At 49.1% G+C, this 20,108-nt stretch overlaps 10 protein-coding genes and 1 non-coding gene across 11 annotated transcripts; 7 read left to right on the top strand and 4 right to left on the bottom strand.

Annotated features, from left to right (window-relative positions):
* Window positions 1-424: 424 nt before the first annotated feature.
* DEU56DRAFT_767488 (histone H3) lies at window positions 425-1,159 on the top strand. The gene is made up of 4 exons (XM_041351166.1): window positions 425-534; window positions 591-643; window positions 695-844; window positions 893-1,159. The coding sequence occupies exons 1-4, from the start codon at window positions 495-497 to the stop codon at window positions 1,061-1,063; spliced, it is 414 nt and encodes a 137-aa protein (XP_041214686.1). The 5' UTR covers window positions 425-494; the 3' UTR covers window positions 1,064-1,159.
* A 623-nt stretch (window positions 1,160-1,782) lies between these two features.
* Window positions 1,783-3,362, top strand: DEU56DRAFT_308391 (UbiA prenyltransferase family). The gene is made up of 5 exons (XM_041345577.1): window positions 1,783-1,908; window positions 1,966-2,273; window positions 2,326-2,710; window positions 2,767-3,095; window positions 3,150-3,362. Exons 2-5 carry the CDS (start codon window positions 2,169-2,171, stop codon window positions 3,207-3,209), a joined length of 879 nt encoding a protein of 292 aa, XP_041214687.1. The 5' UTR covers window positions 1,783-1,908; window positions 1,966-2,168; the 3' UTR covers window positions 3,210-3,362.
* A 426-nt stretch (window positions 3,363-3,788) lies between these two features.
* DEU56DRAFT_767500 (TIM21-domain-containing protein) lies at window positions 3,789-5,608 on the top strand. Its single transcript, XM_041351167.1, has 6 exons — window positions 3,789-4,129; window positions 4,207-4,367; window positions 4,428-4,937; window positions 4,984-5,032; window positions 5,089-5,381; window positions 5,440-5,608. Exons 1-5 carry the CDS (start codon window positions 3,814-3,816, stop codon window positions 5,178-5,180), a joined length of 1,128 nt encoding a protein of 375 aa, XP_041214688.1. The 5' UTR covers window positions 3,789-3,813; the 3' UTR covers window positions 5,181-5,381; window positions 5,440-5,608.
* DEU56DRAFT_767539 (ATP synthase (F/14-kDa) subunit-domain-containing protein) lies at window positions 4,915-6,391 on the bottom strand. Its single transcript, XM_041351169.1, has 4 exons — window positions 5,855-6,391; window positions 5,586-5,801; window positions 5,089-5,527; window positions 4,915-5,032 (listed from the first exon to the last, which is right to left on the bottom strand). The coding sequence occupies exons 1-3, from the start codon at window positions 5,981-5,983 to the stop codon at window positions 5,396-5,398; spliced, it is 477 nt and encodes a 158-aa protein (XP_041214689.1). The 5' UTR covers window positions 5,984-6,391; the 3' UTR covers window positions 4,915-5,032; window positions 5,089-5,395.
* Window positions 5,576-9,372, top strand: DEU56DRAFT_942888 (SGT1 protein-domain-containing protein). The gene is made up of 10 exons (XM_041358957.1): window positions 5,576-6,391; window positions 6,442-6,529; window positions 6,601-6,842; window positions 6,893-7,034; window positions 7,085-7,264; window positions 7,316-7,399; window positions 7,452-7,615; window positions 7,664-7,972; window positions 8,025-8,593; window positions 8,643-9,372. The coding sequence occupies exons 1-10, from the start codon at window positions 6,069-6,071 to the stop codon at window positions 9,170-9,172; spliced, it is 2,631 nt and encodes an 876-aa protein (XP_041214690.1). The 5' UTR covers window positions 5,576-6,068; the 3' UTR covers window positions 9,173-9,372.
* Window positions 9,373-9,564: 192 nt separating this feature from the next.
* Window positions 9,565-10,437, top strand: DEU56DRAFT_724441 (clathrin adaptor complex small chain-domain-containing protein; the record flags this gene model as incomplete). The annotated part of the gene is made up of 5 exons (XM_041347820.1): window positions 9,565-9,586; window positions 9,638-9,909; window positions 9,957-10,028; window positions 10,088-10,163; window positions 10,289-10,437. The coding sequence occupies 5 exons, from the start codon at window positions 9,565-9,567 to the stop codon at window positions 10,435-10,437; spliced, it is 591 nt and encodes a 196-aa protein (XP_041214691.1).
* A 295-nt stretch (window positions 10,438-10,732) lies between these two features.
* Window positions 10,733-11,916, bottom strand: DEU56DRAFT_867920 (MED6-domain-containing protein; the record flags this gene model as incomplete). Its single annotated transcript, XM_041355456.1, has 6 exons — window positions 10,733-10,761; window positions 10,829-11,303; window positions 11,352-11,434; window positions 11,490-11,581; window positions 11,639-11,781; window positions 11,845-11,916. The coding sequence occupies 6 exons, from the start codon at window positions 11,914-11,916 to the stop codon at window positions 10,733-10,735; spliced, it is 894 nt and encodes a 297-aa protein (XP_041214692.1).
* Window positions 11,917-12,112: 196 nt separating this feature from the next.
* Window positions 12,113-14,560, top strand: DEU56DRAFT_767555 (natural resistance-associated macrophage protein-domain-containing protein). The gene is made up of 9 exons (XM_041351170.1): window positions 12,113-12,421; window positions 12,475-12,574; window positions 12,630-12,666; window positions 12,716-13,005; window positions 13,057-13,183; window positions 13,233-13,557; window positions 13,608-13,708; window positions 13,759-13,871; window positions 13,928-14,560. The coding sequence occupies exons 1-9, from the start codon at window positions 12,243-12,245 to the stop codon at window positions 14,399-14,401; spliced, it is 1,746 nt and encodes a 581-aa protein (XP_041214693.1). The 5' UTR covers window positions 12,113-12,242; the 3' UTR covers window positions 14,402-14,560.
* A 7-nt stretch (window positions 14,561-14,567) lies between these two features.
* Window positions 14,568-17,419, bottom strand: DEU56DRAFT_846982 (catalase-like domain-containing protein). Its single transcript, XM_041355143.1, has 7 exons — window positions 17,116-17,419; window positions 16,796-17,060; window positions 16,520-16,736; window positions 15,929-16,470; window positions 15,725-15,873; window positions 15,020-15,675; window positions 14,568-14,960 (listed from the first exon to the last, which is right to left on the bottom strand). The coding sequence occupies exons 1-7, from the start codon at window positions 17,274-17,276 to the stop codon at window positions 14,701-14,703; spliced, it is 2,250 nt and encodes a 749-aa protein (XP_041214694.1). The 5' UTR covers window positions 17,277-17,419; the 3' UTR covers window positions 14,568-14,700.
* Window positions 17,420-17,742: 323 nt separating this feature from the next.
* DEU56DRAFT_976061 (uncharacterized protein) lies at window positions 17,743-19,460 on the bottom strand. Its single transcript, XM_041359595.1, has 3 exons — window positions 18,567-19,460; window positions 18,200-18,514; window positions 17,743-18,142 (listed from the first exon to the last, which is right to left on the bottom strand). Exons 1-2 carry the CDS (start codon window positions 19,360-19,362, stop codon window positions 18,231-18,233), a joined length of 1,080 nt encoding a protein of 359 aa, XP_041214695.1. The 5' UTR covers window positions 19,363-19,460; the 3' UTR covers window positions 17,743-18,142; window positions 18,200-18,230.
* A 496-nt stretch (window positions 19,461-19,956) lies between these two features.
* DEU56DRAFT_t20 lies at window positions 19,957-20,040 on the top strand. Its single transcript has one exon. It is a non-coding gene; the product is annotated as a tRNA-Lys (tRNA).
* The last annotated feature ends 68 nt before the right edge of the window (window positions 20,041-20,108 follow it).

Below are 20,108 nucleotides of genomic sequence, written 5' to 3' on the forward strand. Positions count from 1 at the left end.
TCTGGAAGGGTGAAATACTGACTTTGCATTCCACTTGCTTAGCGGCGCGCTGTGACACCGCGCTCAGCAGTGGCATCCAATGTCACGGTCGCTGTATCTTCTGAGCGAGAGATGTGATTATCATTATTCGTGGTAGCTCACTTTTGACCTCATCTTCGTTGCCATTAATTGACATTCGAATGCTATTGTTCTCTCCTTGTGGTCCTCCTCTAACTTGTGACGAGACAGCGCACCACCATTAATTGTGGGGAGACGCCATTAATAGGTGTCATGTGACTCAATGAGCCTTAGGCAGTTCACAAAAATCACGTGGTGGACGCGAACGCGCTAGTGGCTAAATATATCATCGTCATCATTGTTGATTGATCCAGCACGTGCCGGCACGCGCACACATATAAGAAGGAATCACGTCGGTTTGTGGCTTGCGGACAACATCCATCTTCACTGTCAACTTACCTCAAGGTTTCAACCTCACTTATCTTCCAACATTTTCAATGGCTCGTACCAAGCAGACCGCCCGCAAGTCCACTGGAGGTATGCATATGTTCTGGTATTCATCCTCCAAACCTCATCTTAACCATGTTGGACAGGCAAAGCCCCCCGTAAACAACTCGCATCCAAGGCAGCTCGGAAGACCGCCGCTGTCAGTCGAACGTTTCCCGCTTTCCACCATGCCTAACTGACTGCTTTGCAGGTACCCGCAGGAGGGGTCAAGAAGCCTCATCGCTTCCGTCCTGGTACTGTTGCCCTCCGTGAAATCCGTCGCTACCAGAAGTCCACGGAACTCCTCATCCGCAAGCTCCCATTCCAACGTCTCGTGCGTGAGATCGCACAGGATTTCAAGGTCAGCAATGTCTTTTTTTATTATTCATCTGTTAACATGGCCATACAGACCGATCTCCGGTTCCAATCCTCTGCTGTCATGGCACTCCAGGAAGCCGCTGAGGCTTACCTCGTTTCGTTGTTCGAAGATACCAATCTCGCCGCTATCCACGCTAAGCGTGTCACCATCCAACCTAAAGATCTCGCGCTTGCTAGGCGCCTGCGTGGAGAGCGATCATAAGTTATTGACTGAGTAATAATTCTGGAGTGTTGTATTTGTTTTGTAATGGGAGCTTCTGTATGAATGATACCATCTTTCTTCGGCCCAAGATTATCTCTTTTGATTCCGAACATTTGCGGACGAAGCAGACGGTTATCAAATCCGCTCCCTTAGTCAGTGTCACGCGTCCACAAGAGGTAAGAGGACTTCGTACACCTTTGAGTCTTTGACACAGAATGACTCGGAATGTACAGAAGTGGGACTGTTATTGAACCACAGAGAAGAAGTGTCACCGACTGGCGACCACTGGCGCATTGTAATAAGCAAACTTCGCGTTGCTACGATTCTCGTGCTCATCGAAAAGGACACTTGATGAGCAGGATTTGACAATACCTGGCGGATAGGATTGGTCTTTGGCGGTCATGGGGCTCTCTGGCAACTAGAGACATCTAGGTACCTTCATTGTTAAGAGCACAACAGAATCAGTACTCGATATCTGCAGTCTTCGAGTGTGCTACACTGTTGTGGTCTGGAAAGTGCTTCGATGTCTGCAGAGTATGGGTGGCTTCCCTGGATGGTGAGTGTATCGGTACTAGGATATGATTTCATCGTTAATTAACTATAGCCATAGCATAGCACTGCATGAGCACACTGCGGGGTCAAACGCTACGTGGCGTGCGCTCTGAATTTCGATTATCTAACAAGTGGGACGTAAGTGCCCGTAAAGGTTCAATGTTACTGATTCTTTCGAATCCCTGTTAACTCTGTGCTCTCCGGCTATGATGGTCCCGGGACTCCGAGAGCTTTTTCTCACTAAGGCATACCTGACTTGGCAGAGTTCTATACGGAAGGCGAACACGATGCTGGTATGATGCATCGCCTCATCTTACCGGAAGACAGCCTGATGACCCTGAATAATCAAGCATTGACATCACGGCCTCGGGGGGTCTCCGGGATCATTGACTCACAACCGGTTTCGTGACTTCTGGAATCGCTCTTCGAGTTCCTTTGTACCCCGGGCATGACTTTTGCCATCCCGGTCAGCGATTCACGTTTCTTGTAAGCGCGCATTCAAAGTATAAAGCCTCGACCCGGCGTTCAGTTTGGGCATTCACAAATACTCACTATGTTCCCTCAATCTCTACTAGTTCGCGCTGATAGCATTGCTCGTCATCTCGAGACGGTCTTCCTCTTTACAAAAAATGATATCAGAACCACTCTGGTACCTTTCGTGTGTGATAACCATTGCGCTTCTTTCTCCCTTGCTCAATTACACATTTCAGACCATATTCGCGTTATCCGCAACTCCCAAACATGACCCCACCCGCGCTTGGCATGCCGCTTTGTGGATATGGTTCCACTTATTGCAGTTCAATATTGCAAACCAGATCCAGGATCCGGAGGAGGACCGCAAGAACAAGCCCTCCCGTCCGATTCCTGCTGGTCGTATTTCTGTGGATAGCGCAGCTGATATGCGCTGGGTGATGGTGCCAGTCTGCTTGCTGCTATCGCTGTGGTACGGCACTCAGGCTCTGCTGGCCAGCACCGTTTTCGCAGTGTTGACAATCTGGTACAACGAACTTCACGGTGATAAAATGGGATTGTCGAAGAACGTACTCACAGCCATCTTCTGTGGGTGTCTGGAGGTCGGAGGAACTGTTGCTGCCGGTAAATATATTTAATTGCAGACAATCCGTCATTGTGCTCACTCAGCAAGTGTACAGGTTCCCGGAACTCGTACATTGATAAGGCTGGTTTTTTGGCTGTCGCACTTAGCTCGACAGTATTTGCAACTACACTTCATGCGCAAGACTTCAAGGATGAAGAAGGTGATCGCCTCACTGGCAGGCGCACACTGCCCACAATCTTCCCTAAAGCCGCGCGCTTTTCTATGATGCTCGGAATTCCCCTCTGGTCATTTGGCTTGAGCCGGATCTGGAAGATAGATTCGCTCTCTACCACTGTATTTGTGATTTATGGCGCTTTTGTGGGGACCCGATTCGTGATGTACAACACGGTAGACGCCGATAAGCAGTCCTGCAAATTTTATAGCGTGAGTCGAAACTTACTTAAAATCATTGGGGTGAAGCTGACGATGGACTTATAGCTGTGGTACTCGCTTGGCCATCTACTTCCAGGTTATTGGCGTTTCTTCTATGGTGCTTGAGTGTAATATTCGGGACTGAAAGCATGTTGAAGCTTCAGTTTATGCGGGCATTCAAGTTGTCCCGTTATATATTTTATTAATGTTCTACTACATAAAGCATATTCAATACTAGTTGATTGGCCTGTATACGCAATTGCATGGCAGTAAGTAAGATTTAAGTACATGTGAAATTTGAACGCTAAACTTGGTTCCCTACGGTCATCGAAGCTCGGGTGCTCAGGTGTACCTCGATGGCTCAAGAGGAATCTCCTGCAAAGCTGGAGTCGTAAAAAAACTACATAGTACCTGAGCTGGCGAGGGGGGCTGATGAGTGAGTCGCCAGAAGACAGAGGTAGACTTCAAAGTGTTGGCTCAGTCAACAAAGTACTTCGCAAAAATCCAAGAATGACAGTCTCAGGAGTGAACGAAGCCGATAAGAATGACGAAAACAGAATCATATGTAGCATTAATATTGATTGGAGGTGCACGGAGTCCACAATCCGTGACTACCATCTATATGTGGACGTGTCACGTCACGTAGTCAAAATTAGGCGTCACTGATCGCCAGCCATTTCTGGGTAATGCGCTTTCGGATGCAATCAAGAACGTTTACCTTACCGTGACCATGACCTCTATGGCGAGGCTCGCACGTCAGGCCAATATGCTTTGCACTCGTTCGCAGCCATCGACCTACATCTTCTTGTTTTCACATGGTCACCATCACAAAATTCATACATTTGGCTTATGTCGCAGGACATTTGTGACTCACCAAGACACTGCATCTTCTTCATTGCTTTCTTCTGCGCTTGACCAGAAACAGCGCGCAACGCGTCTGAACCGAGAGGACTCGGTGGGGCCATTTGCGCTTGGAATATCTCAAGGATCTCTCAAGAATGGAAAGAAAGTGAAACAGTGGTCCGAGCTGAGCACCGGTGGGAAGGGTGCGCATGCATTCCAACATTTTCTTATAGATCCATCTTCTCATCTTGAGGCACTGTGATTGATCCTATTTGCACAGTGGTTCGGACAACGCAGCGCACTTCGAACCTTGCTGTCATTCTTTTGGGTGCCGGGCTTTCTGCTGTGCTTATATATGCCCTTACATCGGAGTTGTTCTCAAAGAACTCGCCTACGGTCCTTTTCAATGATGCTTGCGATCGTATCAATTCGTCTCCTCGGGTACGTCTTGCGAGTCTGGGTTCGAGATAGCTGCACCAATACCGATTTCGTTATGTACAGGTTGCAAAGTACTTGCGAGCACCTCTTATATTCCACAATAATCCGCCCTCCTCCACACGACCAAGGCATAGGCATAGGCACGTTTCATCTCAGGTCGCAGTGGATGCTTCAGGGCGAGAACACATGCTCCTTAACTTCTACATACAAGGGTCGTCATCCGCTAAATCAGCTCAGCAGGCCGATGAAGACGCGGGTCCTTCATACATAGAATCTTTGAGCTCCTTGACTCTAGAGGAAACCATGGCGCTTGCAAAGGAGAAACTGGAGTCGATTGGGCAATCTGCAAAACGTGCATTCAGATACTTGAGTGGCGATGTCGCTCCATCGCCTGCTCCTTACCCACAACTGTCAACTAATGACAACCAGGAGAACGAAAGAGAACAAGAGAAGGGCCTCTGGAGCTTTGCCGGGCTGTTCTCAGGGTTGAAGGGACGGAGAAGTGTAGCTGAGGGTGCAGGTGACTCAGGCGTTTCGTGGACAGAGGGAGAGGTCCATGCCGATCTTGTCCGGGTATGTAATTCTCCAAAGAATATCCGCCATTGCTCATAATCAACAGAACGACGAGGGCTACTTCGTCTTCCGGTACCTCCTGATTGACATACCAAGTACGCCGTTTTGTCGTTTCCTATTATTTCCACCGACGCCAACTTTTCAACCTTAGACTCAGAAACCCGGCATCCAGTGAGGGTATTCGTTGAACGAGCACCAGGTGTCCGGGAGAACGAGCCCATCATGCGGTTCACTTCGGCATAAATTGCTGAACTTGCCACCCTGATACCTAATTCGAAGGTAGGGGAGCAGGTCATCCATTATCTTGGCATAGTAGAAGTACTCTACTTGCCATGCACATCTGTATTATATGGTACATATATGCCAATGCGAGTAATGTAGCATACGCTGTCTACTCGCCGAAAAGCCTCTGAACGCGCTTCAATACCGAATCTTTCGAAGGGTCTGGATTTGCAGCTTTAGTGCAGATTACACGGAGAATGTAGGTGTGTCCGGTGCTCACCATATGGATGGTCCTTAGAAGGTATCTCGAGCAACGTAGGGAATGCTTCTTGATAGCGATCCACCGTCGGTCGTATCTTCTCTGCTATCTAAGAGTACATGTTATATTCAGGTCATGGATGCGACCGATGGGGTGTTTGAGCTCACATGCTGGTTGATGAGGACGATGGCGATGTCCTTCCGTTGAGTGAACTCCTGGAACGCGGCTTCGATCGATGATATTTGTGTTTCTGGACTCATCTCTGAGCATGCGATGACGGGGAACACGCCGAAAACCTTACTAGAGTCTACGACGAGAAAGTTCTTCCTCTGGTGCTCGTTGATGTGACCGATGCCTGCAAGAAGCAGACCAGTTATTGAGTCCTGCCGACGCGAATCCAGTCCTGAGTAATGCTAATTAGCAGGTATAAACGTACCTCATCTCCTATGACAGCGATGAGATTTCTGTCCTTGAAGGCAGTAGTCGACGCCATTGGTGCTCTTCGGTGAACCAAGAAAGGAAATGAGTCGGGGTCACCCTCGCTGACAAACACAACCCCGACCATCAGTCTCCCCTAGTCAGGAAGATACTAGTTTTGTCTGATATAAACGACGATCTTAACAAGGGTCTTCCAATAATCTACCACGGCGATGGACATTTTCAATCGCCCGCCTTCGATCTCAGAGGACACAATTCAGTACACCCTATATCCTCCTCCAGCACTAGCAGAAAAATCATCTGCAACGACACTCGCAGCATGCGTGCAAGTATATGTCTCTGAGCTTTTGCCAAATTTTCTCTGGCACAGAGACCCCTTCGAGGTAAAAGTCGCGAAAGACATCGATACCGCTGCAGTCAGGGATAACAAATGGATGCTTGAAGGGCGTATGCGCGTCGGGGACTCCATTGATGACGAGTGGTGCGTTGTCTGGGTCCTACGGGAGATCAGCAAGAAGTGGGATTTTGCAATTAGGTCAGATTTAGGATCTCGGCGCGATTTATATCGGGACTAACAGCGCGTAGCGTAATGGACTCTGACGGGGAGTTTCTCCTCATCGAGGCAGCCGAAGCCCTGCCCCCATGGGTCAAACCGTCCAACTCCGAGAATAGGGTGCGCCCTCTTCCCGTGCTTTAGATGGTAAGATTGTTTGCTGAATTGTCCTCTGTGCTCTTACATTGTAGGTCTGGATACACAGTGGAATCCTGCACCTCATACCTCTCCAACACATATCTGCTCCAAGCAAACCAAAACGAAGACGAAGATTCCCTGGGTCCAAAGACAGTGATGACGAAGGCGACATTGTTGGTGATGATCTTGAAGAATACTTGGCCATCGACGACGCACTGAAGCTGGTCCGCGATGCAACTGTCGATACGCGTGCACCCCGTACAGTTGAGAATACGGTATGGCAGCGTATCTCAGGGTAACTATTTCTTTTGGTTGTATGTGTTCAGTTATTGATCTTCGGGAAAGCTATCCTGCGGCAGCCAAAACCCACGTACATACCACCAAAGTGTACCTTCCGCTCGACATTGCTCGCGCTTTATCCATCAACCCCTCATTGGCACAAAAGCCTGTCGAGACATTTTACACCCGTGATGCCGTACAACTACGTGTCAGTAAATAGGACTCTCCGCGACATCGTTCCTGATGGTTATTCTGTAGGCTGCCCATCGCATGACGCGGTTCCCACCTCATTCTGCCGTGCTTACCACGGTCAAGTTGACAAAACCAGCATATGCACAACTTGTTGGACAAAAGTTCTTCCCTCCAAAAATATTCGGCTATTTTAAGGAGCGCGAGGGAAGCGACATCTGGCGTTGGAGAGACATTGGCATGAAGCTGGTATGTCAAAATATTCGCCATTCTGGAAGATGTCCGTTGACAAAGAAACAGGCTTGCGGTTTCGAAATGATCTACCAAGAGTCGAAGAGTCGTGCTGACATTGTAAGTAAGACTACTGAGGTACTCAAGTCATCGGTATGTCTATTTGACTCGATTCTCCATCGTCATACTAACCTCGTGACCTCAGGCGGAAGCGCGTAAAGAAGCACTTCGCCGATCATCCGACTATAAAGCCTATATCACGAACCTAGTCTCAGCTGGCTACTTCCGGGGTGAAGTCGAAGACTCGCAGCTTTGGAATGAATTGGAGAATAAGGCTGCTGATGCTTTCATTCAGGTTCGCCAAGAGGAGTGAGTTATCCAATATCATTTTCGACCTTGATGCTGATGTCCTACCAGCGACGCTACTCGTCCTTCATTCGCAGCGCTGTTCAATTCAGCATTATCTACTGCCCCTGAATACCTCACTGAGATGCCTGATGAGACTGAAGACTCAGATGACTGGATGAACGTGGATGCAGCCGGCTTTGATGACATGCTGGAGCGGACTCGTTCCCAGCCGCAGTCTCAAGCGATGGATGTCGACGCAGGTGATGATGCAGAGGAAAGGGTAGCCAAGGAACAAACATCCAAGCTGCAGGACCTTGCAGCCAAGGTGCAGAATTTTGTCGAAGGAGAAGGTGATGTTGAAGGTGCTAGGTTTGAAGAGTGAGCAAGCATACACCGGAGCCTTTTCAGCGACTAATTATATTGTTGCTAGTGAAGCTTTCTCAGACGACGAGGACGACGGGGACGATGCGGATGAAGAAGACGAAGAGAATTTTAGTGACGAAAAATTCTCTGACTCCGACGATGAAGGTGAGCCTGACGAAGCTGCACGCCAAGAAGCGATGGCGAAGCTTGTGCCCGCCCTTTCGGAGGCCGAGTATGGGCAGATGCCCGCTTCATTCAACACTCAGCGGGTTTCCAAAGTTACTATCGAGACTGAAACTGTCGACGGGACCGATCTGGCGATAGCACAGTCTCCGGCCACTGAACCCGCTTTAGAAGTTACGTCGCCAGCTCGCACTCGGTCTATGCGACCACCCATCCTGCCGCGTGACGAGTACGAAGGTGTAGACTCTGATGATGAATCATCTAACTCAGATCCACTCGCTGGTGGAGATGAGGAAGATGTCGAGTCAGAAGAGGACCGCCCACAGGTGGTTGGCGATATTGAAGTTGACATGGATGAGGAAGAAGCAGAGTTCCTGGAGTTCTCGAGGCAAGCTTTGGGAATATCCGACCAACAGTGGGGAGACATTATCAAGGATAGGAAAGGACGAGGAGGTAATGACGAATTGATCTCCGGAAGATCTTGCTGATGAGCTTTTGACAGCCTTTGTTCCCACTAGTGTCACGGCGGAGAATACAACATCCACCTCAACAAGATCACCAAACAATAAGTCCGATTCCTTCCCGCCGCAAGCACAGGGACGGCAACCTGTACCTGGCCCGAGGCCGAATGTGAACCCGAATTTGGATTCCTTTGAAGCTGTCATGCAAGCTATGGATGCCGAACTGAACCAGTCTCGCCACACAGCCCTGAAGGGGAAGGCTGCGGCTGTACCCAAAGGCGACCCTGTAATGCCCAGCAAAGGCAAGTCTAAATCGAAGTTCATGGAAGAAGATGGTGAGGAGGATCTAGACATCGAAGCTCAAATGGAGGCTGAGCTCAAAGCCATGCTCGAACACGGAGGTGGAGATATGGAGGAAATTGACTCAGGCGAAGAGGAGGTTCCAATGGACTACAACCTTATCAAGAACTTTTTGGAAAGTTTCAAGAGCCAAGCAGGACTTTCTGGACCTGTGGGAAACCTTGCGGGTCGCTTGCAGCCAGGGTGGACATTCCCGAGGGATGATTCATGAACCTATTGAGTTACTGACATGCCGGTCCATCGGAAACTGAGACAGAGAAGTGTCAGTGGTGTCTAACAGCGGGTTGTAAATGGTTACAGAGCGGCTGGAAGATAATGCCTGTCTGTCCTTTGTACTTTGTGTGAATCAGTACTATGTGCATGTAGTCACCAGCTCCTGGTTCGTGAATGTTTGAACTGCATGTGTCGCAAGCTATTGTTGTCATTTGATTTGAATCTAATCTAATCTAGAACTGAGAACTATGATATGATAGTGAACTAACTAACCAACCAACCTGAACCTGAACCAGGTTGGTTCAAGTTGGCTAGTTGAACCACCGGAAGTTGGCTGACGGTCGCATCGCTGCTCTTCCACTATATTCAGAGGACCACGCAACAGTCACCATGATCCATGCCGTGCTCATCTGTCAGAGAAATCTCTAGTCGTATCATTCTGGCCTGACGTGCCGCTTTGCAGTCAACACATCCGGGATTCCAAGGCTGACCAAGTTTTACACGCCCCTTCACCAATCTTCTCAGACATTGATTCAGAAAATATTCTCCCTCATATCCATCCGGCCTGCAGGACTCTGCAACTTTCTAGATGCACCGGAGCTCGAGGCATTTCTCGGCCCCAAGGATGACTCGGACGAGAGATGGCGCGTTGTCTACCGAAATTACGCGACTCTGTACTTTGTCTTTGTCGTCGATGGTGCAGAAAGCGAACTGGGCATACTAGACTTAATACAGGTGTGTCGCTTCTGTAGTTATGCCCACGTTGTGACGAACTATTCTAGGTTTTTGTGGAAGGGCTCGATAGGCACTTTGAGAATGTCTGTGAACTGGACCTTGTATTTCATTTCGACGAGGTGAGTCACGCGGGCTTTACACAAATGCCCTCTGACAACCAATGATCTTGGATGCGCAGGCGCACCACATTCTTGCAGAAATCATACAAGGCGGTCTCGTCTTAGAGACCAATGGAGATGAAATCAGCAACTCAGGTTTGTATTATTATACCAGCTCATCTCATCCGTCACGGCGTCACGATGGCCCAATTATCCGTTTTTCAGCCTTGCCGTTCATATTTGAATGATCCGTCTTTATGATATTAACGAATTCTTGGTAGTGAAACTAGCTTCGAAGGCCAGAAGGAACTCATTTGCATCGGCAAATCCTTTATCTCTAGGCAGCGGAACCGGAGGCCCGCGAAGCGGATCTCTACAGACTCCACTGGGATGGTTGACCGACAGGCTGGCAGGTGTCGCCACTCGATGAGCTGCTGGGAACAAGTTTCGCGTGTAATGGGGCGATGTTAAGTTTACAGTGGTAAATAAAGATAGTAGAATTCCACAACTCCCAAACCAACTGCAATACCGAATGTGGCTCCAGGTTCTAACATGTCCTATTCTTGCATCGGCAGTAAAGATTCCATGGTGTGATGACACAAGATGACGCCAGGTGGTAGTGAAGCCTGCAGGCTCGCGAGAAGGATGTTATTTGACATCGCTACACGCCACAAGCCAGTTGCCTACGCGGATATGTGGCACTGGTTTGTAGAGGTTGAAGGCCATTAGCTTGTTCCGGGAGCCAACAGGGTACCTAAATTATCACACAACATCCGTTTATAAGTGCGCAGGCAACAGCGACAATTTTGATTCATACGTACGCTTTTTCTTCTTTTTGCCCGCACCAGGCGCGCCCTTCGGTGGAAGCGTGTCTTGTGGTGTGGGACCGCTGGCTGGGGTCGCTGCTCTTGTCACTGCAGGTGCAGGTGTAGCCGAGGAGCGTATCCCTAGGGACTCGGGAGGAACACTCTCCCCATCTCTGGCAGAAGCAGAAGAAGTAAAGGAAATTTTTGTGTGAAATGCAGTAGACTTCATTGCGTTATACATCAACATGTTGTTCTGTTGCTTTTTTGGTCCGCTGGCCGTTAAAGTGGGTTTCTGACTTTCCGACTGTGACGTAGATATCTCTGTCTCGACTGCAGCAGTCGCAGAATCTTCTGCACCCCATTTCTTACTAGTATCATCAGACGTAGCGTGGTCCGTAATTGGCCAAATAAATCCCGTACGAGGGGTGTAGTCAGGTCGGTTGATGCGCAGTATATCTAATGAGGACTGCAAAGCGTATAGAGAAGTAAGCTATAAGAAAATAAGCCGAAATGAATATGATGCAGAGTGGGAATGTACCAAACGGTTGGAGAGAACGCCATAGACGTCTGGCGACCGATAGATCCGGTTGTTCATGATAAAATAAGCAGCGAGAGGACGAACTAGTTCCTTCCATGCTCAAATTTGGGAGATATTACTGGGAAGCGTCTGACGTACCTTCCTCGGGGGAAACTCGCTCTCTTTTATGAATAATAAACAGCGAAGGTGACTGAGCATGCACAAGGGCAAACTCAATGCCAGTGAAACGTCTATAAATCACGCGACAACATACACAAAGGGAGCTCAAGAATTTCAATGGAACTCACTTGAGTTCTTCCGATTCGTTTAATATGGGTACACCCGTGTGCATAGTCTGCATGCGCAAAACCTGATTGTTGCTCTGCTTGTCATAGAACATTGAGGTAGCAAAATAATCAAAAACGTTCTCTGAAGTGAGAGGACCGTTCGCCTGATTTGTTCACTGTGAGTATGGGAAGCTGATTGACACATTTGTGGCGTTCGAATTGAATACCTGGATCCATTCGTGCCAGATGAAAAACCTGTGACTGTAATCGTCTGAGGGATGAAGATCATTGAAGTCCATCACGACCTGAGCGCTGAGTGCGGATAGGGAAAAAGATATCGTCCAGGGGGACTGTTGCTTGATCTGACAAGTTCAATGGTTGGTAACGTTGACGCGTTAAGTCCGTGAGAAATGAGACCCGGTAAAGAACTTCCGGCATCGACCGGGGATCCACGGCAAGCCGAAACTGAGGGTCGAATATGATATATCTGATAAACGAGCCAAAAACAAGCAGGGTCAGTTCACACCAAACCTAAAGGAAGACTTTACCATTGGTCCTTTAAATCGTGTCAAGATCATGGTATACCAGTCTTCTTCTCCCAGCTATTTCCCAAGGCCGCTCTGGGATGCATTCAAGCTCTCCCTCATCACCCTCCTTGCATGATAATTCCTCTGCACAGACGACTCCCCAACCTCTGACACGCGGTCAGACGTTCGCAGTTGCTCCTGCGTTCAGGGCTGTGCTGCACCACTTCAAAAAACATGTAGGCGTCGGTGTCATATGCGCAGTGGGCTATTTCGATCCGTACGCCATATGATAACTGTCATGTATACGTTATATATCTGATTTTCATCAAGGGGTAATTGGAGTGTAGATATTCAAGCAGGTGCTAGCTTTGGGTATCGACCCATGCTATTCGTCATTTTTCTCGCTGGAATCATTGCAATTATCTTGCAGGTACGCCGCCGATAATATCTAGCGCTTTTTGCGCAACCTTTTGATGTCAACACAGGTTTTGGCAGCTAGACTCGGCTGCGTAACCGGTCTAGGTGAAATATTTTTCCGTCCTCACTGTGCCTTCTTATACGACGTTGCTAGATTTGGCTCATCATTGTAGACTACTTCTCCATGACCATCCAAGGCACCCACGGTTGGTCCGGCGACTTGTGCTGTATCCTCTCTATGCACTATGCGAAATAGCCATCATCAGCACAGACCTCGCAGAGTTACTTGGGTCAGCAATAGGTCTTTGCCTACTTTTTCCGAAACTCCCCTTGTGGTCTGCCGTGCTCCTTACTGGTGTCGACGTTTTCATCTTCCTCGTCATAGGCGACCCCTCGCGAACAGGACGTCCAGTGCGATTTTTTGAGCTTGTGATCCTAATATTGGTTTGTGCTAATACTATCAGAAAGTCATCTGGTTGCTAATTCAAATTTTAGGTTGCAATTGTCTTTGTATGTTTCATCTTGCTACTCGTCAAGGTTCACCCAAATTGGCCACAAGTGTTTTTGGGCTTTGTGCCATCTGCGGGTCTTCTTCAGACACAGCCTAACGCAGTCTATACAGGTATGACCCACATTTGACAGCAGCAAAAATTACCAACACAGTAGTATAGCTATCGGAATTCTTGGTGCCACGGTTATGCCTCATGCGCTGTTTCTGGGCTCGAATCTTGCAACCCAGGATCGTGTTTCACAACCGCCCCAGCCACTTCCGACACCTGCAGACGCAAGACGGCCGTCATTTCTCCAGAGACTCCAGCGGTTTTGGAAGAGTATCTTATACATTTCACGATCAGAACGCGATGACTTGAAAGACTATACCACCCGACACGGATTTCGGCAGAACAACTCGATAGAATTCATTCGCGCTCATCTTGGCCACGGAACTGTCGATGTCATTCTGAGTTTACTGGGACTTGCAGTGCCAATCAACTCGGCGTACGTCCCTCCTGCACCGTTGCTTCCATAACTTGACGCAGAAGGTCCAGGATATTAATTTTGGCTGCTACTATGTTTTACTCGTCCAGCAACAACAATTCAATCGGACTGGTCAACATGCATACCTTGATGCTACAAAGCCTTGGTACAGGTAAGCAGAGATGCTCATCTTGCGACAATGCTAGACTCAGCATCAAATAGCCGCGGCCTTACTCTTTGCACTCGCACTCGTCTGTGCAGGTCAAACTGCCAGTATTACGGCAACGCTTGCAGGTCAAATTGTCTCCGAAGGGTTTATATCATGGAACGTCTCCGTATGCGTCATTCATTTCAATGGTTTCATCTTCGCCTTAACGCCTGCTCTTCACAGCCATTTATCCGCCGTCTTCTCACACGCCTGATCAGTCTAATACCCTCTATGATCGTGGCCATTTCATCTGGAGGGGCAGGGATTAACGCTCTTCTCATTGCATCACAAGTCGTCCTGTCCGTTGTCCTCCCCTTCGTCGCATTCCCCCTCATCTACCTCACCTCGTCAAAAACGGTGATGTCTGTTAGAACGCCGAAAGTAGTGATCCAAGAAAAACTCGCCGATACCCCACCGATACTTTCCACACATCCGGTAACCCCTGTTTCTGACGCACCTGTGGCCGCCTCCATCACTGTTGTTGAGCGAAACTTTGACAGTCTTGATGATTCGATCAAACATTCGTCAACACAGGAATACGGCGTCATCGACTTCAGTAATGGATATATCCTTACAGCCGTTGCATATGCCATCTGGGTGGTGGTATTAATTGCCAACGTTTATGCTATTGTCATGCTTGGAATGGGACAAGCGTGACCAGTGAACAAGTACTTATTCGAACAGCATTTGTTGTTGCTGCTGGTGTTGTAGATTGTTGTAGAGTACATCCTCGGGTATTGTTACATATCAGAACTTGTATAATTATGCTCGCGATGTCGGACTCCCTTAAATCATTGACTTCATGGAGAACGCCACATCCTGCGGAAATGATACATTTCTTGGCACGTACGTTACATTGACAGGTGCCAGTGCCATTGCGTACGTGATATAATCTTACAGCCACCCCCCAACCAACCAACCAACCGATAAGAAATCTGTCGATAGCCCATCAAATCTCAGAACGCAACCTGCTCAGTCAACCCAGCCAGTTCTCGCTCATAGCATCTGTGCTGACTAATTTGGAACGCGAAGTTAGAAGCAAACCCTCCCGTATCACGCGCAATCTTGAGCACGTCTGCGACAGCCGAGGAAATGCTGTACTTCCCGGTAGTCACGACACCGTAAGATGTGACAACTTCATCGCTGCCATGACCGCGCGAAGGGGCGAAGAGATCAATGCCAGGGAGTCTAACAACGTCACGGAGGAAATCAACACCTGGAACGTCTCGAGTGTCAACGACCATGTGAAAATTTATCAGCTTTAGATCGACACACCTTCACCAACGGTGGCGATAGCCTTGCAGTGACCGAAGGCCTCCCTTACCCAATGAACCAAGCGACCATTCTTTGCAAGTGTCTTTACGTGCTCCTCGCCGGAAGGGATATAGATGGCATCAAAGAGCGTTGAACGCTGGCCGTCAAAGTGGTGATCGGCGAATATTCCCGGACCGAAGTCCTGACCTGGCATTGGGCGAATGTAGTTACGACGGGGACCGATAACATAGCAAACGGCCCGTGCGCTCGTGAGAGCAGCCCGCACAGCTTGCATCTCAACGGCGTTGAAACCGTCCGAGATCAGGATGGCGATGCGCCTTGAAACGATGGTAGGCTCCTTGGGCAAATATTCGAGTTGCGAAAGACCCTTGCTCTGCTTCCCATGATTGGCAAGACCGGGCTTAGTTGGTACCTCGCCATTCACCTGAACGGCGACCGCCTTTGCCAGGTCAAAATCAATGTTGTTCAGAACGTCGATATAGGACTTATAAACGACCGGATCCTCGCAATGACTAAGTTCGAAGCCGATGGCGTTGACGAGATGGGCCTTTTCATACGTGGTTAGAGAATTGAAGAAAAGTTGAGCTTGCTTGAAGTGCTCCTGGAACTTAGGCCCGCGCGCCCTCGCCTTGACACCTTCGAGACGCTGTGCATATCTATGACACTGTGAGACTGAGGGCGAAAATTCTTTTGAGGTAAACCTACTCGACATATCCACCTTCCTCCGCAGGAACTGGACGCCCAATATCCTTGCGGTTCGGCCAATAGTTGATGTCGCTCTTAACAATACGATGCCTGCTCTTCCCATTGCGATTGTGGTTGAGCACAGGACATACAGGTCTATTGATGGGAAGCTGCAGTTATAGCAGTGAGTCTGAGTCTCGGTGACAGGTAACAAATCAAATTCACCTCCTCCCAGTTGATGCCCAAACGAGAGATCTGGGTATCAAAGTACGAGAAGTTCCGACCTTGCAGAAGGGGATCGTCACTGAATCCTATTCCTGGAACGACATGACTGGTGCAAAATGCGACTTGTTCGGTCTCCGGGAAGAACTCGTCGACAACGCGGTTGAGAACTAGTTCGCCAATCTCCACAAGAGGTACATCTTCTTGCGGCCAGAGCTTGGTGGCATCCAAGATGTCGAACTCGAATAAGTGCTCATCGGCCTCAGGGATTACCTGGATGGCGAACTTCCACTTTGGGTGTGCCCCGCTCTCGATGGCCTCGTTCAGGTCCTTGCGGTGAAAATCGGGATCTTGACCGTTGATCTTGAGGGCTTCATCCCAAACAAGGCTGTGGACCCCCAACTCTGGGATAAAGTGAAACTTGACAAAGTGGCGTTCACCTGAGGCATTCTGCAGGGTGAAGGTGTTCACCCCGAATCCTTGCATCATGCGGAAGGACCGTGGAACGCCGCGATCAGACATGACCCACATCACCATATGTGCAGCTGTAAAAAGGGCGTCAAACAGGTATCTGGAACGAGTAATTTGACGAACACTCGGGCTGCAGGCCCACGAAGTCCCAAAAGTTGTTGTGAGCGCTCTGGCCTTGAGGCACTTCATTGTGTGGCTCTGGCTTTACGGCGTGAACGAAGTCAGGGAATTTAATAGCGTCCTGAATGAAGAAAACGGGAATGTCATTTCCGACGATATCCCAGTTGCCTTCTTCAGTATAGAATTTGACTGCAAACCCTCTGACATCGCGGACGGTGTCCTACACGCGGCGGGAGACTTTAACCGATTATATGCGCGAAAAAAGAAGCATATACGCACAGCGCTGCCACGCGAACCCTGAACAGTACTGAAACGGACGAAGACAGGAGTCGTCCTCGAGGAATCCGTCAGGACAGGGGCGAATGTGTATTTCGAAGCGCGATCACTATAGACTTTGAAATAGCCATGAGCACCGGCACCGCGGGCGTGCACTACACGCTCTGGAATCTGTTCATGGTCAAAGCGGTGTATCTTCTCTCGCCCAATCTGATCCTCAAGGAGCATAGGACCGTTGGAACCGCCATTCTCGCCGATGATCTTAAGCCTGACGATAAATTAAAGATCAACACCGCCTACTCGATTCATACACTCATTCGCACCAATTGTCCGTGTCAGCCACCTTGACACCGTGATCCGTTGTCAGAGGCTGGTTGGCTCGCGGTTCCTGTATGTCTCGCTGAAGATCCTTAACTTTAGATGTGGGCTCGGAGGTCATGGCAGCGAAAGCCTTTTCGGCGACTGGTTGTCCAATAGACGACATAGCGGGTTATGCAAAGAAAGGAGGCGGAGGCCCAACGGTCGTCCATATTATTTTATACTCCTGAGGCGTTGCCGCCGCCGATGCGGAAAGTACTTGCAATCCGATGAGATCATCAGTGACGAAAAAAAGATGATCGGTTCACGTGACCGCGTCTCGGGGTGTACCATTTGAATTTCAGAAATGTCAATCCCTCGAGGTCGCCCGGGCCAGTGTCTCACTTAATGCTAATTTCTGGTCTGCACAGCTGCATTGCTCTTGCTCGTCGGTTGGCCATCGAGATGTGGCAAAAGCGTAGAAACGGTCAAGATGACCATTAGCAATTCACATCCATCCGTCGAAGTTGAAAATCTCGGTCAGCGTTTGGCAAGAACTGAGACTCATGACAGTGGGCTCAGCGCCATCCGCCACAAATTGTCAAACTGCGAAAGACATGAGCTTATGGGCAAGTGATTCTGACACGCTCACAAATGCATAAATAGTGGTATTTCCGTGCACTGGGTACATACATAACAAAGGTAGCAGAATAACACCAACGCGCCCTCCAAGATATAAGGAAGGAGTTAAAAAGGTGAACTTTTATGTTATGGAAGAGTCAAAGCATCGTCGAATAGCAGTTAACACAAATAAAGTATCCCAACGAATAGAATATTACCAGTCCATCATGGACGAAGGTAGGCATAAATGAGGTAGGCAACCCGAGATCACGTTCGTCACTGGGCTCAGCAACTATGGCTGAACGGTACGATACGCAACACGTCGAGAACGGAAATAGCGCAGATAGAGGAATGATACGTCATCAGAAGCGCGCAGTGGACGAATCGACCATCGACTACGACGAAGCGAGTAGCGAAATATACTCGCATATGCTGTGAACAATACATGAGTCAATACAGGAAAACATAATTCAAAACAATGAAACGTACGCATAGTGGTTAAACAGGACACATTCTGCAATTACTTTATATCGGCGCACAAGCACTGTGCCGAAGCACCGACTGTTCCTTTGCCGCAGCTGTCACACCAACTCCTGTGACCACTGTCGACACCAATGGACTTCACCGCCGATGACGGCGTGGAAGCCACGGACTCATCACGATGAATGCTAACCAAATGACGCCCGAGATCATGCTTGCGGCTGAAGGACCGCCCGCACGAGCGGTGAGGGCACACATGGGGTTTAAGACGGTTTGGGTCATGGGTTGCCATGTGTGTCTTCAAGTTGTAAGCCCGAGCGAATGCTAGAGGAAAAGAAGATTAGCGATAAGCCAGGACAGCACAAATGGTACGAACCTCGGGGGCATGAAGGGCACTGGTACCTCTTACGAGGATCGTCTTTGGACTGATCGTCAACACCCCTGAGTGACCTTGCGAGAGGTGGAGGGGATGACGATGAAGATAATTGTGACATGTTAGGGGAGATGGCGGGGTCGGTGCTGGCGATATAGTTGAGGAAATATTCTGCGGATGAGGACTTGGGTACCGCAGGAATGCGAGTTGCGCCTCCGTAGTCTGAATAGCTGGTGCGCTTATAGGAATTGTCTGCAGCAGGCGCAGTCACGGAAGGACTGCGGGGACTAAGGGGCAAGGTCCCAAAAGTACTGGGGTCGACAGTCATGGGAAGGGAATTATTGGCAGACTGCGCAGCGGAATTAATACCATAGTCGGAGCAAGCGCTACCACCGACACGAACTCGCTGGAAATCCATCTCTAAGTCTAAAGGAAAGGAACAATTGGTAGAAAAGGACGGAGAGTCCTGGTAGTTATAGAGAGACTCTGAGTGAGTGGAAAGAGTGTCGTATGCAGACTCGGAGGAAACTGTGATCGTGGAAGGAGGACCACACGTTGGAGTATCGGATCTCAAAAAGGAGTAAGCGTCGTTGGAGTCTACTGTGAGGAGCTGCAGCTGGACTTCGTTGAAAGCCGCAAGGCTTGAATCCAGTTCTAATTCGAATAGATCGGGGTGGGGTGCGAGGATGTCTGAAGGCGAGTGAAATGAAGCAAAGTCAAGGCCACCACCTTGCTTTGTGAATTCAGAGCCATATGGCTCGAAGGAAGAATAAAAATCGTCGGCCTTGGAGTCTGACATACTGAAGACTGCGCAATTTCTTTAAAGCAAAGTCGACGAACTTGAAATCGAGTCAGTTAAGCAGGAGGTTGCCTGGAGTGGGCTAGAAATCGGATTTTGCTGCGGAACACGCAAGCACGGCTTATAACCATCATTACATCAGCCTCAATTCTCACCCTTCACAGCATCACACAAATCGTATGACTCATACGACGGCCCGTCGGAGAGCAACCACGCTCGTGTCTGCGCCCGCATCTTCAACAAAAGATCTCCGTGAAAAGAGCTAGCAACGATCGTAGTCACGTCGGGCCGCATAGCATTTCGATGTGAATTCTTTCGCTTGCTTCATAGAAGGCTTTAGGAGGTACGGTGTCACCTGGCATCCTATAATTCAACCGACGTCTCCTGCAGCATGGTTGCACAGCTCAAGTCACCCCTGACTCATCAAAGCTTACTTCAGTCCGTTGACTACGGCCCGTGCGTACACCAAATCCGTAAATAATGTAATCCCCGCACCCCAGGAGGTCATCTTTGTCCGTTGACCTATTGTTGTCTTCTTCCCGTCGGCTAGCTTCATGTCCTGCTGAAGCTCCTGAGTGTGAACACGATAACATCGCCCGCCTAGCTCAATCGGATAGAGCGTCAGACTCTTATGACTAGGCGATCTGAAGGCTGCGAGTTCGACCCTCGCGGTGGGCTAATAGTTTTTGTTGCCTAGCAACCGAGTCAAGTCTAAACCGTGAATTTGTTTTGTTTTTGCAATAGAC

This window comes from Suillus clintonianus, assembly GCF_016758775.1.
Source record: "Suillus clintonianus strain FC179 chromosome Unknown DEU56scaffold_3, whole genome shotgun sequence".
Lineage (NCBI taxonomy): Eukaryota > Fungi > Basidiomycota > Agaricomycetes > Boletales > Suillaceae > Suillus > Suillus clintonianus.

Coding starts and splice junctions, on each gene's coding strand:
- DEU56DRAFT_767488 (XM_041351166.1), top strand. CDS start 495: ATGGCTCGTACCAAGCAGACCGCCCGCAAGTCCACTGGAG. Junction 535..590: donor CGCCCGCAAGTCCACTGGAG/GTATGCATATGT, acceptor CATGTTGGACAG/GCAAAGCCCCCCGTAAACAA. Junction 845..892: donor AGATCGCACAGGATTTCAAG/GTCAGCAATGTC, acceptor ATGGCCATACAG/ACCGATCTCCGGTTCCAATC.
- DEU56DRAFT_308391 (XM_041345577.1), top strand. CDS start 2,169: ATGTTCCCTCAATCTCTACTAGTTCGCGCTGATAGCATTGCTCGTCAT. Junction 2,274..2,325: donor GAACCACTCTGGTACCTTTC/GTGTGTGATAAC, acceptor TACACATTTCAG/ACCATATTCGCGTTATCCGC. Junction 3,096..3,149: donor AGTCCTGCAAATTTTATAGC/GTGAGTCGAAAC, acceptor ATGGACTTATAG/CTGTGGTACTCGCTTGGCCA.
- DEU56DRAFT_767500 (XM_041351167.1), top strand. CDS start 3,814: ATGACCTCTATGGCGAGGCTCGCACGTCAGGCCAATATGCTTTGCACT. Junction 4,368..4,427: donor GTATCAATTCGTCTCCTCGG/GTACGTCTTGCG, acceptor CGTTATGTACAG/GTTGCAAAGTACTTGCGAGC. Junction 4,938..4,983: donor TCCATGCCGATCTTGTCCGG/GTATGTAATTCT, acceptor CATAATCAACAG/AACGACGAGGGCTACTTCGT.
- DEU56DRAFT_767539 (XM_041351169.1), bottom strand. CDS start 5,983: ATGGTCGGGGTTGTGTTTGTCAGCGAGGGTGACCCCGACTCATTTCCT. Junction 5,802..5,854: donor TCGCTGTCATAGGAGATGAG/GTACGTTTATAC, acceptor TCGCGTCGGCAG/GACTCAATAACTGGTCTGCT. Junction 5,528..5,585: donor TCGTCCTCATCAACCAGCAT/GTGAGCTCAAAC, acceptor ATGTACTCTTAG/ATAGCAGAGAAGATACGACC.
- DEU56DRAFT_942888 (XM_041358957.1), top strand. CDS start 6,069: ATGGACATTTTCAATCGCCCGCCTTCGATCTCAGAGGACACAATTCAG. Junction 6,392..6,441: donor AAGTGGGATTTTGCAATTAG/GTCAGATTTAGG, acceptor AACAGCGCGTAG/CGTAATGGACTCTGACGGGG. Junction 6,843..6,892: donor GTATGGCAGCGTATCTCAGG/GTAACTATTTCT, acceptor TCTTCGGGAAAG/CTATCCTGCGGCAGCCAAAA.
- DEU56DRAFT_767555 (XM_041351170.1), top strand. CDS start 12,243: ATGCATTCAAGCTCTCCCTCATCACCCTCCTTGCATGATAATTCCTCT. Junction 12,422..12,474: donor GCAGTGGGCTATTTCGATCC/GTACGCCATATG, acceptor ATTTTCATCAAG/GGGTAATTGGAGTGTAGATA. Junction 13,558..13,607: donor GCAGTGCCAATCAACTCGGC/GTACGTCCCTCC, acceptor CAGAAGGTCCAG/GATATTAATTTTGGCTGCTA.
- DEU56DRAFT_846982 (XM_041355143.1), bottom strand. CDS start 17,276: ATGTCGTCTATTGGACAACCAGTCGCCGAAAAGGCTTTCGCTGCCATG. Junction 16,471..16,519: donor CGTGGGCCTGCAGCCCGAGT/GTTCGTCAAATT, acceptor CCCTTTTTACAG/CTGCACATATGGTGATGTGG. Junction 15,874..15,928: donor TGGGCATCAACTGGGAGGAG/GTGAATTTGATT, acceptor CTATAACTGCAG/CTTCCCATCAATAGACCTGT.
- DEU56DRAFT_976061 (XM_041359595.1), bottom strand. CDS start 19,362: ATGTCAGACTCCAAGGCCGACGATTTTTATTCTTCCTTCGAGCCATAT. Junction 18,515..18,566: donor GTGCCCTTCATGCCCCCGAG/GTTCGTACCATT, acceptor CTTTTCCTCTAG/CATTCGCTCGGGCTTACAAC.